At 47.2% G+C, this 16926-nt stretch overlaps 2 protein-coding genes across 2 annotated transcripts; both read right to left on the minus strand.

Annotated features, from left to right (window-relative positions):
- Positions 1-722: 722 nt before the first annotated feature.
- On the minus strand, positions 723-5726 carry LOC144125536 (17-beta-hydroxysteroid dehydrogenase type 6-like). Its single transcript, XM_077659024.1, has 4 exons — positions 5453-5726; positions 4016-4261; positions 2410-2736; positions 723-1032 (listed from the first exon to the last, which is right to left on the minus strand). Exons 1-4 carry the CDS (start codon positions 5714-5716, stop codon positions 799-801), a joined length of 1071 nt encoding a protein of 356 aa, XP_077515150.1. The 5' UTR covers positions 5717-5726; the 3' UTR covers positions 723-798.
- A 4293-nt stretch (positions 5727-10019) lies between these two features.
- On the minus strand, positions 10020-15305 carry LOC144123504 (17-beta-hydroxysteroid dehydrogenase type 6-like). The gene is made up of 4 exons (XM_077656320.1): positions 14898-15305; positions 13420-13665; positions 12533-12859; positions 10020-10481 (listed from the first exon to the last, which is right to left on the minus strand). The coding sequence occupies exons 1-4, from the start codon at positions 15270-15272 to the stop codon at positions 10248-10250; spliced, it is 1182 nt and encodes a 393-aa protein (XP_077512446.1). The 5' UTR covers positions 15273-15305; the 3' UTR covers positions 10020-10247.
- Between the last annotated feature and the right edge of the window lie 1621 nt (positions 15306-16926).

The raw sequence follows: 16926 nt of genomic DNA on the forward strand, positions 1-16926 counted from the left end.
CCTACTGGTTGTTCGGGCTGAGACCGATTCAATTCCCAGTTGGTTCCAATTGGTATGAATTGTTCCATAAACCATTTGGATTAGTTTTCACCAGGGAGGTTAGCTGTTGCAGAATTTTCGTCCTGACCACGTACAAGATGAAATCATTTCTTGCCAAAAACTGGCACCTTGATTGACCGCGGAATAAAATTTTGTCACACAATAAGAGTACTTGATTTTTTCTGATGCAAATAATGAAAAAGAAGCTGTTTTTTGTTTATGGTTGGATTGGAAAGGGCAGTATTAAGAAGCTAACATGTGAAAGGGGCCCTGCTTTACTTTTTGAAGCCGTGCTGGTTGTAGCTTGTGAATTCTTACTGTTGTGGAGTTTCATGTGCTAGAATACCTATGAATGTGAATTCACGGTAACGGTAGTTATTCAATAAAGAAAATTCAAGACAAAACAAAACGATGGCCTTAACAAAGTTTTCATAGGGCTTCATAGCCTCTCCACCCCTTTTCATAGGTGAAGAGAAACAGCCCTTTTCAAACGTTCCAAATCCGCTGGGCTGCTTTTTTTGTGACCTCTCGGTGCTACTCGCATAGCATATCCCCTTTGCTCCAATTCTTGGGAGCGTTAATGCTTCCCTTGTCGCTTTTCCATAGGTTTCAACTTCCAAGGGCTTTGTACAGAGCTTTGATGCTCTGAAGAACATCGCGCTACCTGAACATACATTGGGCGATGTGCGAACTTTTAAAAAGGACAGTATGCATGTGATGCATTCGTGCGAGGTCTGCTGTGAACACTTTATTCATTATTCAAGTTTTCATCAGTCCGGCTATATTCGTGAACCAAAAGTCTGTGATTTCGTCAGGCAACAAGCGAAATCCAGCATACAGTATCTTCCAAGTGAGCAGGTCCGGCTGGTATATTTTGCTGGGATGCGTCGTTCGCACCGAGTCGAGCATTTTCTTTGCTACGTCCAGCACTATGGGGTCGGGCTCCTTCGCTATGGTTTTTCGGATGTTTCCTTCCATTTCGTCAGCGTAGCCCTGCAGCAGAAGAGAGGAAAATGCGCCCTGTTGTTTTGAGATGTCGCAAGGCTGGGAACTTGGCAGTGTTCATAAATTTGTTCCGACAAATGTCAGTCATAGGAATTGGTCCGGTGAGAACCTAAGATGAAGTTGTTTGGAAAAATGGTAAATTGGACCATGTGTATATCCCTCTCCCGGGATGCGTGCTCACTGTAGGGTTAGCGAAGTCCTGTTTACCGTGTTAACGAAGTCAGGTTGACAGCAAAAGGCTAAATGCAGCCTGACTGAGCAAAAAGAAATTGAGCTGGGCAAGGGGTTTTCTTGTAGTAATCTCTAAATTAATATAGACATTTAAAATAGGGGCACTTTATTGCTTTGGACAATAGAGGAATAGCGGGGTGCGACTGTGCATGCGCAGAACAATAATCCGAATGACTTAATTGTTCCGCGCCTACGCAGCCACGTTCCGCTATTCCCAATCCCCTAAAGCGTTGGGGTGTCCCTATTATAAATGTCTCTAATGTAGCGGACTGCGAAATTTTGTCCACACCTGTGTGGTCAGACTTAGGCTCAGAAAGATTTTATGAAAAAAAATCGTCAGTAATTACACTGTTTACAGGCATCTTCATTAGTAACGGCTGGCAAGCTCTGACTGCTTAGTGAAGCAGATGGACTTCACAGTGATGTTTCAGCAAACTGCTTTTATAAGAAAAATGTTTTGGCGTCTAAAACTTCGAATTCCTGCAATTTAAAGCAAAATTAAATTTCTGATAAAGTACCCCGTTTTGGTCACTGTACTGTGTCTAACAAGCGCCGAGATTATCAGCGGGCCTTGGCGGAGCAAGCGCTCGTCTTCACTGGGCCTTAGTGCTGGCCTCAAAGTTGATTCCTCCACCTCTGGGCTTTCATAAGCGCGGGCCGCATACATAGTTGGCTGTCAACTAAATGGTGCAGTCGAGTTTCGGTAATTCGAATTCGAAAGTGAGCCTTTTTATAGAGCAGCCTTTAAATACACTTGATGCTGACTAGATCAGGGACAGTATAAAATAACGATTCTGCAACCAATTCCATGGCATTTTTGAATTTCCCGCCGTTAAAGTCTAAGAAGGGATGCCACGGCCCGCGTTCGCCCTTTTGAAGCTTAGGGAGTGGTGTCGCTTTAGCCAATGGCAAAGGGCCGGAAATTCGAAAATTGGACCGGTTCGGGTAGGAATCGCTATGTTATACCCACCCAGAGCTTAAGTTAGAATAAACCGGCGCTTCGAATTAAGCGATTTCAGCTTAAACATCTTTCACAGCATGTCTCTTTTCTTTTTTTTTTTTTGGGGGGGGGGGGGGGTTGTGATATATCTGCTAGTTATTTGGTATTCCGGACCGGTGCTACTGAACGCTCACCCTAGAGTAAATATTCTTGATGTCGTCGGGCAGCTTGTCCCACATATACTTGTAGGACTTGAGAAGCGAGCTGGGCTCCGTCTGCGGCAGCCGGTAGAGGTTTGGTTCGATGGCCACTACGTAGATGCCGAACTTGAGCACTTCCCGGCGGAGCACCTCGGTGAAGCAGCGCACGGCGTACTTGCTCATGCAGTACGGGCCGGTGCCGGGCACGGCCATGCGGCTCCACACGCTGTTCACGATGACGAAGCGCCGCCCGTGGTAGGGAGACTGGCGTAGCAGTGGCAGGAACACCCTGGCCACGCGGGCAACGCACAGTACATTCACCTGTGCGTTGCAAAAGGGGATTTTCAGCTAGACAAGCGCTTTCTTGTTTTATTGTTTACTTATTCGTTTATTCTTTTATTTTACGCAAATAGGGTATATGCGGCAAGTAGCGTTTACACGGGCCCACGTAACCCTGTGCTTGGAGTGCAAGCACCTTGGCAAAATGAAGCACAAAGAAACACAAAAGAAACATGCAGTGGTCGATACAGTTACTAGCTACTTTACAATGTGCTAAGTACAATGCATAAGCAACAGTTGTTGCCGCACATCAGAATGTGCTACTGAGCCTGTTCAGATAAGTGATAGTCGTGCAGTTCGATCACTGAGGCATCTTTCAGCCTGTTTTTTCATTTTTTTTTTATTTTGCGGGGCTCTCCATTCTGCACCCAGCTGAATATGCAGAGTCGTCTCATGAGCGTGGGCACACGTTGGATTTCATTAGAAGCTGCCACTTCAGTGCAGGACAAAAAAAAAAACAAACAAACATGTTGTTGCATTGTTCATGTCGTTGGTCTTCAATCAATGCAATGTGAAATCTAAGGTGCCATGTCGTATTTCATAATGGGAAGACGATAGTCTGGCTGAGTACTGTGTGGATGTCCATATAATGTCATTCTTTGCACTTGCAATCTTTGTTTACAAATTATAAAAGGACCGTTACTTTTCTGGTCATAAGCCATTCTTTATATAGATGCTCAAGACCAGGACACACAATCACGTCTGCTCCACATTCTCTGCGCCGCCGCGGTGGCTCAGGGGTTATGGCGCTCGGCTAATAATAATAATAATTGGTTTTTTTGGGGAAAGGAAATGGCGCAGTATCTGTCTCATATATCGTTGGACACCTGAACCGCGCCGTAAGGGAAGGGATAAAGGAGGGAGTGAAAGAAGAAAGGAAGAGATAGGTGCCGTAGTGGAAGGCTCCGGAATAATTTCGAACACCTGGGGATCTTTAACGGCTGCTGAACCAAAACACGGGGGTTCGATCCCGGCCGCGGCGGTCAAATTTCGGTGGAGGCGAAATTCTAGCGGACCGTGTACCGTGCGGTGTCAGTCGGAATTTCCGGAGCCCTTCACTACGGCGCCTCTGATAGCCTGAGTCGCTTTGGGACGTTAAGCCCATAAACCGTAAGCCATTCTCTGCGCACTACCGGTACATTTTACTGGAGCAGAAATTCATTCGTATAGTAAAAAAAAAAAACCCGGACGAACCCGTTCAGTACTGTATGCTTACATTATAGTTAGCATTACTGGCGATATGAAAGAAAGCAAGTCTAACCTCGTAGGTCCATCGCATGTCGTCGTCGTCGTACCACTCCAGCTCGCCGAGGGACACCACGCTCAGGTTGATGATGACGGCCCACAGGTGGTAGTCGTCCTTGCACATCGATCGCACGCGCTTCTCGAACTCTGCGAGCGACTCGGCCTGTGTCACGTCGGTCTCCACTACGTGGATGTTGTCCGAATCCTGGTACATGAGCTGCCTGGTGCCGGGACTCTGCGCGCTCACACAGCCGGCAACCACCTGCGTGGATTGTGGTGAGATACGTTGCATCAGAGCGGGCCTTAATACTTGGCGTGTACCTTCGCCAGATCTCCTGTAGCAGATGGCTAAGACCAAGGCCTAATTCCTGACAAGTAAGTCGAACCTCGTTATAGCGAGAGAATTGATATAACGAAGGAATGACGATTCCTCTTGCAAGCTCGGTCAACATGGGCTATAAAGAAGCTACGGCTATAACGAACTAATATTCGGGCCCCTTCCACTTCGCTACAACGAGGTTCAGCTGTACCTCTAAACACCGATTGTCCCGCAATCTATATCCTGCAGCTACAGTGTGACTCTTTTGTGTTCCTGCTACATACTTTTGGCATACAGCGAGAAAACAAAGCAGATAACGTTCTCGCTTCTGAAAGCAGTATATTTGTTATTCATTCTGCAACGTCCACACGATGGCTTGGTGGATGAGACGAATGACTCATCTTAAGTAATGGGTGAAGGTTGTGGCACGCTACGTCGCTGTCACAGTGAGGAAAATCGCTGACCGAAGGATGCAAAGCCACGCAGCTCTTGACAGAAGTCCACGTATGCGCTCAAACGCAAAAAAAAAAAACGATTTAGCGTGGTTAGGCCACATGTGAATAGGTGCGCTAGCATTTGGGTTTTCCTTCTCTCATCGTTCATTCTCTCTACTTTACATTCATAGATCCGTGGGAGTCCTCTTACGTAACACTCCCGGCTCTTCCAGGTTCCTCTGCCAGGCGCAGGTTGCTCTTCGAGAGCAACCTGCGCTGGTCCTCAAGAGTAACGGACTGGATTCCAAGAGAAGGCAAGTGTAGCAGACGGCGGCATTAATTTCGTTGGATAGCCGAGATTAACAAGTTTGCGGGGATAGGGTGGCCGCGTCTGGCGTAGGTCACGGCTAATTGGAGAGATATGAGAGAGGGATTTGCCCTGCCGTGGGCGGTGTCGGGCTAGTGATGAAGATGAACCACCACCTGCCACGGGGGGCAGATTGCTCACAGTCCGGTGGAAATGCGGCCGTCGTGGCCGGGATGGAGCTTGTGACCTTGAATCAGTACCCAAACGCCAAAGCCACTAAGCCATTGTCGGTTATTAAAGATTGTCAGGTTCCGCGTAAAATGAATGTAATCTGGTTTCTAGATTTCCCTAACCACAATTTAGGGAAACAAAGGTGGTGAATATCCTGCGTACCGTGAATCCTCGTCGGCCGAGCTCCAGGGCCAGCCTGTTCCCGTAGCCGCTGTCGCAGCGCGTGATGGCGACGATCTTGCCCTTTGGCATGACCATCTTGTAGGCGAGCAGCGTGAGCAGCCAGACGGCGCAGTAGTGCGAGACGACTATGACGACCAGGGCGAGGGATATCATGTGCGCCCCGGTGCGTACAATGGGCACCATGTACAGGACGCAGAACAGGAACAGGAACATTACGATGAACATACTTGCGTAGCCCTGCATGTTCCCAGTCTTTTCGATGCTCCGACTGGAATGCGCCCGCTTCTGAATGATCGGTGGCACGCGGTTCTTCTTCTTCTTATTTCACTTAAAACATATGGCACGCGGTTGTCGGTGCATTTCTTCTTCCCTGTCTCCAGTTTGTGAACGCTTGTGGACTCTCACAGAAGCCTGTCCTTTTATTTCTGTGCTATAAACGTAATAAGAAGCGCAGTTTCGCACAGAACACATGCGCGCACACACAAAAAAGAAACGTTGGTGGTTTCACTGGGTGAATATTCTTACGTGCCGACACCGAGGAAAAGGAAGGGATATTTATTTTTATGAATGCAAGTTAACAGGACCCCTGTCCTTGTGTCTTCCAATCTATCAGCCTACATTCTATTACTCATTTTGCCTGTCAAAACATTCCTGTATCCAGCAATTAACCGCCTGTGTCTTGGCCACTCCCCCGCAGTGGGTATGTGCCAGTATTGTTTGAGGCCAACAACAACAACAATGCATGTACTTTCAAGACCCGAAGACACTGCGGAAATGAATGGGGAAAAAACCCAGGAAATTGTGCTGAAGACAGATAGGGTAGCACATACGGCCACTGGATAGCTTCGCAGTTCTCAGTATGGTTGTAATTCCAGCAGAAAGGTGGTTGCAACCACTGCTGGTTGTCGGGGTGGGGGAATCATTGTAGTGCTTGGATCGGGAAAACAGGACGCTTATTTTGAAGGTAAAGAAATTGCATACTATGGGATAGTGAAAAGTTGTTAAGCAGAAGTGCACGCCATGGACGAAGCTTGCATGCCAACGGAACTCAAGATCCGAACAAGAAGTCGACATTTCCTTTGCCCCAATACCGAGAAACACACATCCGGAATTCCACGAGGGAAGACGCAAGTCAAAGGAAAGCTCTGCACTGTATGCATCGTAAATTACCTACTCGCAGATAGTCCAACATTACGTATCGGTTCTCTCGCAGAACATACTCACCACCTCTAAAAAATCTCCGTCGAGACCAGGCGACCTCCTGGCGCCAAATCCAGACTAACACTTTCCCCATCTTGCGCTGAGGCACACATTTTACCCCAAACGCTCCTCCGCAAATTGACATTTTTTCTACCTCGCATGCAACCCACTGCGTTTCCATATGGGAATGCCCCAACCCTCCCTCAGTACCCACATACCCACCCCTCCACGTACCAGTGGGAAGCCATCCGGTCTAGCACGGCCCTGGACGATCAGCGTACCTTGATCGTCTGGGCCACCCAGACAGCTACGGTAAACGGGGCCCTGGCCTAAGGACTCCACTCTTGTGGGCCTCTCTTTTGAAGCGAAAAGCTTCACTACGCTAGGTAAAGCAGCCGTCGCGTAGGCCGTATAACGATCTTGAACGACCTTCAGCCCAACCACGTTAGCCGTGTATGACTATATAGTACAGTTAAGGTGTCGAACCCTTGACACCAGACTTTGACCCATGACCTTTAGTTGACATTTGACATTGGGTGACCTTTGACCTTAAGAACATTCGATGGGGTGATGTGAAGTCACGTGATGCCATCCGATGGGGGTGTCATAAGACCATGCGATACCATTTCATAGCCGCGTGGTCGTGTGGGTATATATAGAACGGCTGTCGCGAGCGTGTAGCGGAGCTGCCATGGACGAGCCTCAGACGTTTAGCAAGCGTCCTTGCTTTTCGCTCTAGGCCAGGGTTAGCCAAATTTAGCCACTGACATTTTTTTTTTACCTTTTGTTGGTTGGTTGGCCTCAAATAAAGATTGCACATACCCACTGCAGGGGAGTGGCCAAGACAAAGGCGCTGAATTGCTGGAAACAGGAGCGTTTAGAAGCTGAAAAGGAGTAGTAATCGGATATAGGCTGACAGATTGGACGACGCAAAGACAGGGGTCCCGTTAACTGGGAGATCGAAGACGGGACATTGGCTTTATCATCATTTATGTCTGCCAAAGTAAATCGACTGCAAGATTAAGACCTCTTTCACTGATATCCGATTACTCTTGCTTTATGACAGCTGCGGCCGCCAAATCCCCAGCTAACCTTCTTAAGCTATCACTCCTCTAAAATACCTGCCTTTCTGGACAATTTCTCGCCCCTTGATATCTACTATTCCACTCTAAAAATATCGGCAGTTATTTCTTCTGCTTAACACAGGTTCAATTCATTTCCTTTAGTTTCAGGTGGGATGTCATCGGCTTGCATTTATTTTCTAATTATCTCTGGACGCTTTTAATGTCAGTCTTCATTTGGACATCTCGGGCTGCCGTGTTTATTACTCTGCTGGAAGTATTTCATGCCCTACAATTAAACCTGAAAAAATCCAGCATCTTAAATGAAGTACCGGTCTAACTTTTTAGACGACAGGACGGTAGTGGATTATGCGTGAGCAGGTTGCAGAGGTGAGAAAGGAGAATAATAAAACCGACCGTGATGATGGCGTTGGTTGTATATTTATTGAAAGAAAGATAGGCAGGGGGAGGAGAGAATAATTTGAGTTAAGAGCTGAATATGATTATATCGGATAATGATGGAATTTAATGGATATAATCACGGTGTGGAAGTTTATGTCTGGACCAATTGCGTAATGAGCAGAGCAACAATTGGTAGTTGCAAACCTGGCGTACCCATTCACCTCACTACATAAATGCACTGCAGTGAAGTCAGCCATTCAAGATACAATAATTGGGCAAGAAACATAGCGGGCTTATTTTCAAGCGAACGGAGCGCTTTTCGAAGGATGCCAGTATGTTTTGCTGGCTGTGTCTTTGACAGAGCGTGTATGCATTTCGAGGCTGTACAGTCTACTCGATTTGTCTGCGCTGACTGCACCGTTTGAGGAGTTCAGTGCCTTATACGTAATAGTTTTTTCGTGTGCCGCGCTCGCTCCCTGCCCCTCGTTTTGCAGAAGTTCGCGCCAAGTGCAGAACGAATTCACAGTCAACTTGCACTCACTGAAGTGGAGATGGAGAAAAAATTAGCGGTGGTTTAGCTCTGGTTAAACCTGGAGTGACGCGATAGCTACAGCTGGCTGAGTGCAAATTGGTCACGTGATCAACCACGTGACGAGTCACGTGTTCAGCCACGGTGCCGCGCCGCCGGCAGTTGCTCCGCACCACGTGACCAACCACGTGACAGCGTGGCGGCGCAGCCACAGGGTGGCGGCGCTGCCACGCTGAAGGCTCGAAATGCTACCGTAATGTCTATAGCTATCGCTACAAAAGTGCAGCAAAATGTCGACAATTAACCACGCGCATTGGAGGTGTAGGGAATTTATGGCTGCCCTAACTGCTGACGGTTCCTCCATGAAAGATGGCGGTTGTTTGTACGTGGAATGTGGTTTGTAATGATGAGCACTCCTGTTGAGCCGGCGGGTTGCAGTTCTTATTCGTAAATCCTACCACGTGCTACACATGCAATTAACGCCGTGTAGCATGCAACGTTTTTTTTTCTTCAGAGGAACGATGATTTCTAGCACCCTGTCGAGGTGCTGGCAAAGCATTTCTCTGCGATATGTTGCGCGCAGTTGCGGCTGATAGCTGCATGTTTATATAAGCGACACGCAGCTTGCAGTTTATTGCGGCCGTAAATTGGCCTCAACGCAGTGGTGAACAAACAGCCAGGGCTGCACTCTTATTCGTTTAGGAAGCCGCCGCATAACGCTATATATAGTGCCGAGGCGTATACTGGAACTGCCTGAACGAGTGCTTCACGCTCACGGTCACTCCGCGCGGGTTATTAAGTAACTGGCACACCCAAATCTAAGAGGCCCATCGTGTGCAACTTTTTACAATCGGGTCCACTCTACGCTGGAGGCAAGAATCAGGACAAAACGTTAGCCTTTGTCCTGAGTGCGCAACTAACCACACGCGACAAAAGTGCAGTTATGTCGCCGTTGCCCAGTGGTCAAGACGCTTCGCGGTAGTGTGCGATGTCATGAATTCAGGATTGTAATGGTCGTGGTACAATAGCTAAATAAAACAACACGGGCGGTATACAGAGTAGTGCTTCTAGATACACCATCACTTTGAAAAAAAAAAGAAGAGAAAAACATGCTATGCGGGTTGAACATATCCCACGATGAGTTTGCGTATTTTGCACAGCGGGAAGCTATACGGAGGTGTCAAGCTACCACAGCACTCGATGGACCGCGGATGCAGGCAGTGACGTCAAATGACTACAAAGAGAATTTTAATCGAACCAAACTGCCTTCAACGAAGATGGGAACAGCAAAAAAAAAAAAGAAAGATAAATCAACGCTTTTTGGTATATTGTGCTAGCGAGGAAAGGACTTCTTCGGGCAGGAAAAGCAAATGAAGTAAGACGTATTCGGTATGTGTTGTTCGGGAGGAGTATGTTGCGAGTAGTCAACTTTTTAATTGCGCAAATCTTCGTTGATAAATTTTGCGCTGGTCACAGTTATATGTTTCTCACAAGTTACACGCTGTTAACATGTTGCGCAATTTGGATGTCCACGACTCTTCCACAGTAGGCAGCAGAGATATCGTCGCTTCGTTTTAATCAGTCATGCTTTCATCAGTCCGGATACCTCCGTGAGCCAGAAATCCGTGATCTCGTCCGGAAGCATGCGGAATCCAGCGTACAGAACTTTCCTCCTGAGCAGGTCGGGCTGGTAGAGCTTGCTGGGATGCGCCGTCTGCACAGAGTCGAGCATCTTCTCCGCCACTTCCAGGACGACGGGGTCCGATTCTTTCGCTATTATATTCCGGATATTGGTCCCCATCTCGTCGCCGTAACTCTGCGGGCGAGGAAACATTGAAAATCGAACGCCGCAAATCAAAGAACATTGTTCGCGCGTTACACATCAAAATCAGACGGAACTGAGAAATAAGAGTAGCCCACATATCCAAACTACATACTGATTTTTTTTTTTTTTACCTAGCCTCTTACTAGCAACCTTTGCGCTTGAAGAGAAAATGCTTTTATTGTAATGTACAGGCCTGTGCACTACAAAAGGGAACATTTATATACTTTTCACTCATGAATACAATTTATTCTTATGTCTCCAGCAAACATGAAAACGCATTATATATGGAGATTCCGCATTTAGAGAAGTGCTTGTTAAGAAAAGTATACTGATTTATCATACTTTTCGGATTAAATTATTAATGGATGTGTTCCGATTTATGTTGCTCCGGCCGATACTAAATGAATCATGATCGAATCCAAAAGATTATGAGGGGGGGGGGGGGGGGGAATAAATTGCTTTTCAAGAGCACACTGAACCCCATTTTTTTTTTCTGCGAATAAAAGTTTTGAAAATCCACAGAGCATACGGTACCATTCCCGCCAATCGTTGCTAGCAAGTTCGCACTTCAGATTTTCAAACATTGGCAAAGATTGTTCACGTTGGCTAATTTCATTGAGGCATCAAACACTGTAGTACTGCAAACAGCAAGTCATGCTTACCATTGCCCCCCCCCCCCCCCCCCCCCCCCCCCCCCCCCCAAAATGAAAATCAAACTGGAGCTTACAGCATAGTGAGCGACAAGGCATGTAAAGCGTGCTGAGACGAACGCAAGCAGGCAAATATCGTAACCGCTTTTTTTTTTCTGCAAGCCTTACACTTTAAACAGAAAGCAGTAAAAAGGGATTAAGCTATCCTCTAACGCTACCCTATCTTTTATAAGCTATCCTTCTATAATAAGAAGTGCGATAAAAGATAGATTACTTCGTTTTTCCCCCACTTACAGGCGTATTTGTGTTCAGAGTACATAGTGGCGAGCTCTACCAGAGGAAGTCGGAAACTGCGAGTCACCTTGAAAAGGTGTTGCATAGTTTACCGCCTTTTTTCATCCACTGGACAGGCTTTCATTCTAATTGGGGTAGCTCGGAGTGAACACAAGACGACAGCGTTCAACCGGATAACTTAGTATCGCTGCAAGGCAGCGATACGAAGAAAAAACAATACCATACCGCTTCAGTTCCGTGTGCTGCTGATATTTACACCGTTTACATCTGCGCTGGGCTTCGCTAGGAGTAAAAGCTTACCGCCAGGTTTTATGGCAATGAGCCATCACGCATGAATTTTCTTGTTCATGCTCCGAGCCAAATAAGTTTCTCTCTCTGTCTTGTTTATTTCGAATTGTTCAACTACTTCACTCTTTCGGTCCTCAACTTCGAGCGTCCCCTGTTGCAACCAAGACCTACTGAACCAGAGACCAGCACATTTGGCACTGCTCCAGCGCGCACGTTCTAGTTCATGCCTTTTGCGCTACGGAACGGCAGCTACGGGTGGCTTGGCGCTACAATTAACCTGTTGAGCAAGATGGCGTCAGTTCTTTTACTTTAAGGATGTAATAGTTTTGTCATTTGTCTACGTTGTGAGTATTCATCATTCATCCATTTCCTAGCAAAGATGCCAATAAGTCTCACACTGCACGCAAACAAAATATTCACCGCTAAGATTTGAAAAAAAAAATGTCATATTTGCATCGTACATTACTAGGTTTCAAAATAACAAGATAGGACAAATGCACAGGGAGGCAGTGAGAGGAGAGAAATCATTTGTCGAAAGCAGACGATGATGATGATCGTGACAGACGAACAGGTCAACCGAGCGCCCTCAACGGCCAAAAAGTTAACGAAAGTTGGCGCACGCAGTCCCATAGGACCCCGCCAAATGTGCAGGTCTCTGGTTCAGTAGTTCTTGATTGCAACGACAGAACTGGCTGTGTCGCAGACTAGAATTTGTCGTTACGAAAACGCCGCAGGAGTTTATTGGCGTACATTTTCTGTTGTAATTTTGAGACGATTTTTTTTTTCGACCCAGGGGATTCGAACGCTCACCCTAGAGTAAATGTCCTTGGTCTCGTCGGGCAGCTTGTCCCACATGTACTTGTAGGACTTCAGCAGCGAGCTGGGCTCCGTCTGCGGCAGCCGGTAGAGGTTCGGCTCGACGCCGACCACGTAGATGCCGAACTTGAGCACTTCCCGGCGCAGCACCTCGGTGAAGCAGCGCACGGCGTACTTGCTCATGCAGTACGGTCCCGTACCGGGCATGGCTATGCGGCTCCACACGCTGTTCACGATGACGAAGCGACGTCCGCAGTAGGGAGACTCGCGCAGCAGGGGCAGGAACATCCTGGCCACGCGGGCGACGCATAGCACATTCACCTGCACATTCACCGCGTAGCAAGATTGTGACTGTTCGTCTGCGCTGTTTTACAGTGCTTTTAGTCATTTTCGTGCAGCCGCAATGACATGATGCGAAAACATTGCTTTGATCATTGGTACGGTCTGCAGTGTTATTCTTCGGCAAACACAAGCGTAGAATACGTAAGGAATCGCGCTGAGGCGCAATGTGAAATACAGCCGAGCCGGCCGAGCCCACTCCGAATGGCATAAGATAAGAATATAAGCGATAAGAACATGCTTTAGCGCTAGCTCTCGAATGCGGGACCAGAGGCGTGGCTGCCGCAACAGCTTTGCTTACGCGTAGTGATGCAGCGTCGGCCTACAGAACGAGGAAGAACGCCGCCTTTTCAGCGCTTTTTCATTAAGCGCCAGCAGAAGGAAGCAAAGTACGGAGCGAAACCATGTTCGTCATATGCGGCGAACAAGCGTCCCACAAGACCGCGGCGATTACATCTGACAGCACTGCACTGACGTCGAACATTCTCGGTCCTTCGTCGCACTTTAAAAACTTAAAAAGAAACGAGCCTTGATGACCTGACCTCGTAGGTCCATCGCATGTCCTCGTCGTCGTACCACTCCAGTTCGCCGATGGAGACCACGCTGAGGTTGATGATGACGGCCCACAGGTGAGTGTCACGCTTGCACAGCGATCGCACGCGTTTCTCGAACTCGGCCAGCGACTCGGCCTGCGTGACGTCGGTCTCCACTACGTGGATGTTGTCCGAACCCTGGTACATGAGCTGCCTGGTGCCGGGGCTCTGCGCGCTCACGCAGCCGGCAACCACCTGCGTGGACCGATCGAACACGCAACGCTGTGTCAGAGCACGCACTAGTATTTGGCGGGCACGACACGATACCTTTGATGTCAGATCCGAGATGGATGTTTAGGTTTACGGCAAGGTACCTTCCTCTAGTTCTTTACTTGCGTTGGCATAAAAATAGTACTTTTTTTTTGCTATCACCGCGTTCAATACGTGCATCCTTGCTCAAAGTCTTCAAGACACGTGGTTTGCTTCTCAACCGTGTAGTGGAGCACTGATAGCACCATCAACTTCTAAATCTCTGTAAGGTGAGTAGAACCCTCGTCTTCACCATTCAAGGCCGTTTGACCTTTAGGCTGAAAAGTAGACCACCTGACTCGAAGAATTTTTGGCAAATCTGTATGCGTGATGTGTTGAATGTGAAGGTGGTAACACTGTACATGGCTTATCAGTGGAGAAGCTCAATTGCGTCGGCGAATGTTGATTTTGGGCTTAGTGCAGGCAGTGCGCTAAGAAATCGCTTATGTAAGGTGCGACTGTCGTCTGGAAACTTGAGAACTTGTGCATCTCTCTCGAAAAGAAACTACGTGCCTAGCTTCACGCTGAATTAAATAAAAGGTTTGAAAAGCGAGCTGTCAGCTGGCGTACTGGAGAAAGTTTTAATTCTATGTAAAGTACACCGGAAGAGCTGAGTACTCAGCAGCTTAACAACCTTTCTTCTGCCTTTCTTGAGAAGATCATCCGAAGTACGTTTCATTGGGGCCAAAATGAACCGTCGATCATAACATTCGCCCCCTTGGCTGAAGAGAAGTGGCGTCACCAGACCACAAGTGACGTCAGTTCCTGTAAAGACATCAACAAGGGCTAATGCTATCGCATTGCCAGCGCGTAATGAAATCAGTTGTCCATGTGAAGTTTTTCTTGTCTTGTGTAAGTTGCCAAAGAAAAACAGAAAACGGTCTAACCTACACTTAAGACCCCCGTTAACCTGCATTGTGCAGTTATTGACATGCGTAGGGAATTTGACTGGCACGTTGACTAAAACTGACAAATTTCCGAGAGAAGTGCGGCTGGCGGGCAAAAGGTCATGCGATGCTTACAGAGCATTTGACACGCATTCTTCGCCCCTCGGAAAGCACCTCGCTGCATTTGCTTTACGCGTGTTTACACACAGCCGCAATAGCATTGTCGCGCTGTCTACGAATGCAGAGATCGGAGGGCGCTCGGATTAAGAGCCTCGTACCGTGACCACTTACCGTGAACCCTCGGCGGTTGAGCTCCATGGCGAGCCGGTTCCCGTAGCCGCTGTCGCAGCGCGTGATGATGACGATCTTGCCCTTGGGATCAACCACCTTGTAGGTGAGCACTTTGAGCAGCCAGGCCGCCGAGTAGTGCGAGGCGATCACTACGATCAGGGTGAGCGAAAACATGTGCGCCACGGTGCGCACCAGGGGCACCATGTACAGAATGGAGAATAGCACGGCGGACATGACTAGGATCATGGCCGCGTAGCCTCGCATGGTCACTGCGTTTTTCGGTGCGATTGAACCTTCTGGATGTCGACGTCGCTGCTGGCGCGCTTCTTCTTCTTTTCGGGTATAACCACTGCGCCCACGAGCCAGTTGTCGCATGAAATTTGGTAGATGCTGTCCTTGTTCGTGACTATTCCTCATAAAAAATGGTCTATAGACAGTCTATAGGCTTTTTATAGACTCTATTGCCTTCCTATAGATATTTCTTTTTGTCTGTTCATAGTCTATAGAAAGAAACCCACTAAAAGTGTATTGCCATAATTCTATAGATTGTCTATAGACTCTCTATAGGATTTGCATTGCCTATAGACAGTCTATAGATTGTCTATAGACTGTCTATAGGATTTGCATTGCCTATAGACTCTTCTCTAGGGTTTGTCTACAGAGAGTCTATAGACTTTATAGACAGAAGTCTATGGACAGTCTAAAGACTGTCTAGAGAAATTTTTGTAAGGGATGACTGAACAAATGGTCTGAACACTAGAGAATAAAGTACATTTCACTGTTTAAACATTGTTCGCTAATGAAGTGTCTCTTTACTGTATATATCTGAATATATGACAGAGTACGCGAGGAGATTTGAAGAAAAGAAGGACGGACTTACAAATAAGATCATAATGATGACTTTACGCCTTTTGGCTTGTAGTCACCGTGGAGCCGAAAACCCTCAAATTAATTTCTCCATTCATGTTAAGTGTGGCTCAGCAGAAACATCGTTATGGTTAACGTCGATGGTTTCAGTAGCGTACAACAGCTCGTGGTTTCGAAAAGAACAGCGGCCTTTCTTATGTGCCTGCTTGAGAGAAGCATAAAAATGGCAAGCGCTGAGCGCAGAGCTCAGTATAGACGCAAGGAATAATTCTCCATGGAGTGTGTGTGACCATCATCCTAGGTATTAAAGAAGTAATTATAAAAAAATTTTACCGAGACGACTCCAAAGCCACGACGACGAGTTTAAGTGCTTCACAAGAGGAAAATCTTGTAGATATACAGTACGGAGTGCTCGCGTTTCCAGGAAAGAGCGTACTATGAGATATAAGCCACTGAGATTGTAAATCAGAACACCTACCAGAATTCCACGACGTACTTTGAGGCGTACCAAAAATGCTTCAACATCTGTACCCGAAAATGCTTCAGCAAGCCAACTATATAAAAATAAGCTGTTTTAGAGCTGCATCCTGAAGAATTCGGTCCTTGGCGGCCCTCATACTGCCACACGCTTAAACACTTTCATGGCCTTTCATTGTTGATGGTTTAAAAACGAGGTCGAATTGCTTCTAGGGCTTTATTTTTTTCAGTATTTTTGTTTATAACGGTTTGGGGACGCAAAGTTCGGAGCCTTTAAGAAGCGTCGCACGACACGGATTATGCAATGCAAATATGCCTAAACGCTCTTCGCTGTCTTCGCTTTGCCAGTTGTGCAGAGCCAGGCTGACAGCAATGCCCTATATAGAGGCGATTGTATAAATTGACCGCAATTGAAGACACACGCAATGCGCAGAGCAGCTGCTTATAGTTCTGCTTATAGTGCCTACTCAACAGCCACCTGCTGGACTATATACGCTGTCAATTCGCAGAGGATGACGAGTGTAATTGACGAGTCCGAGATCTGAGGTGTTTTGATGCACCTTGTTTTGTCTCACTGAAATCTGCTTCAGGATTCAGTGCTGAGAGTAACGGCTTAAAGTGAAAGGGTTCCTTCATCACAATAGCCGATTTCATTTCGCTTGGTTGAAAGCACGGCGTTTTTTCC

The sequence above is a fragment of the Amblyomma americanum genome, chromosome 3 (genome assembly GCF_052857255.1).
Source record: "Amblyomma americanum isolate KBUSLIRL-KWMA chromosome 3, ASM5285725v1, whole genome shotgun sequence".
NCBI lineage: Eukaryota > Metazoa > Arthropoda > Arachnida > Ixodida > Ixodidae > Amblyomma > Amblyomma americanum.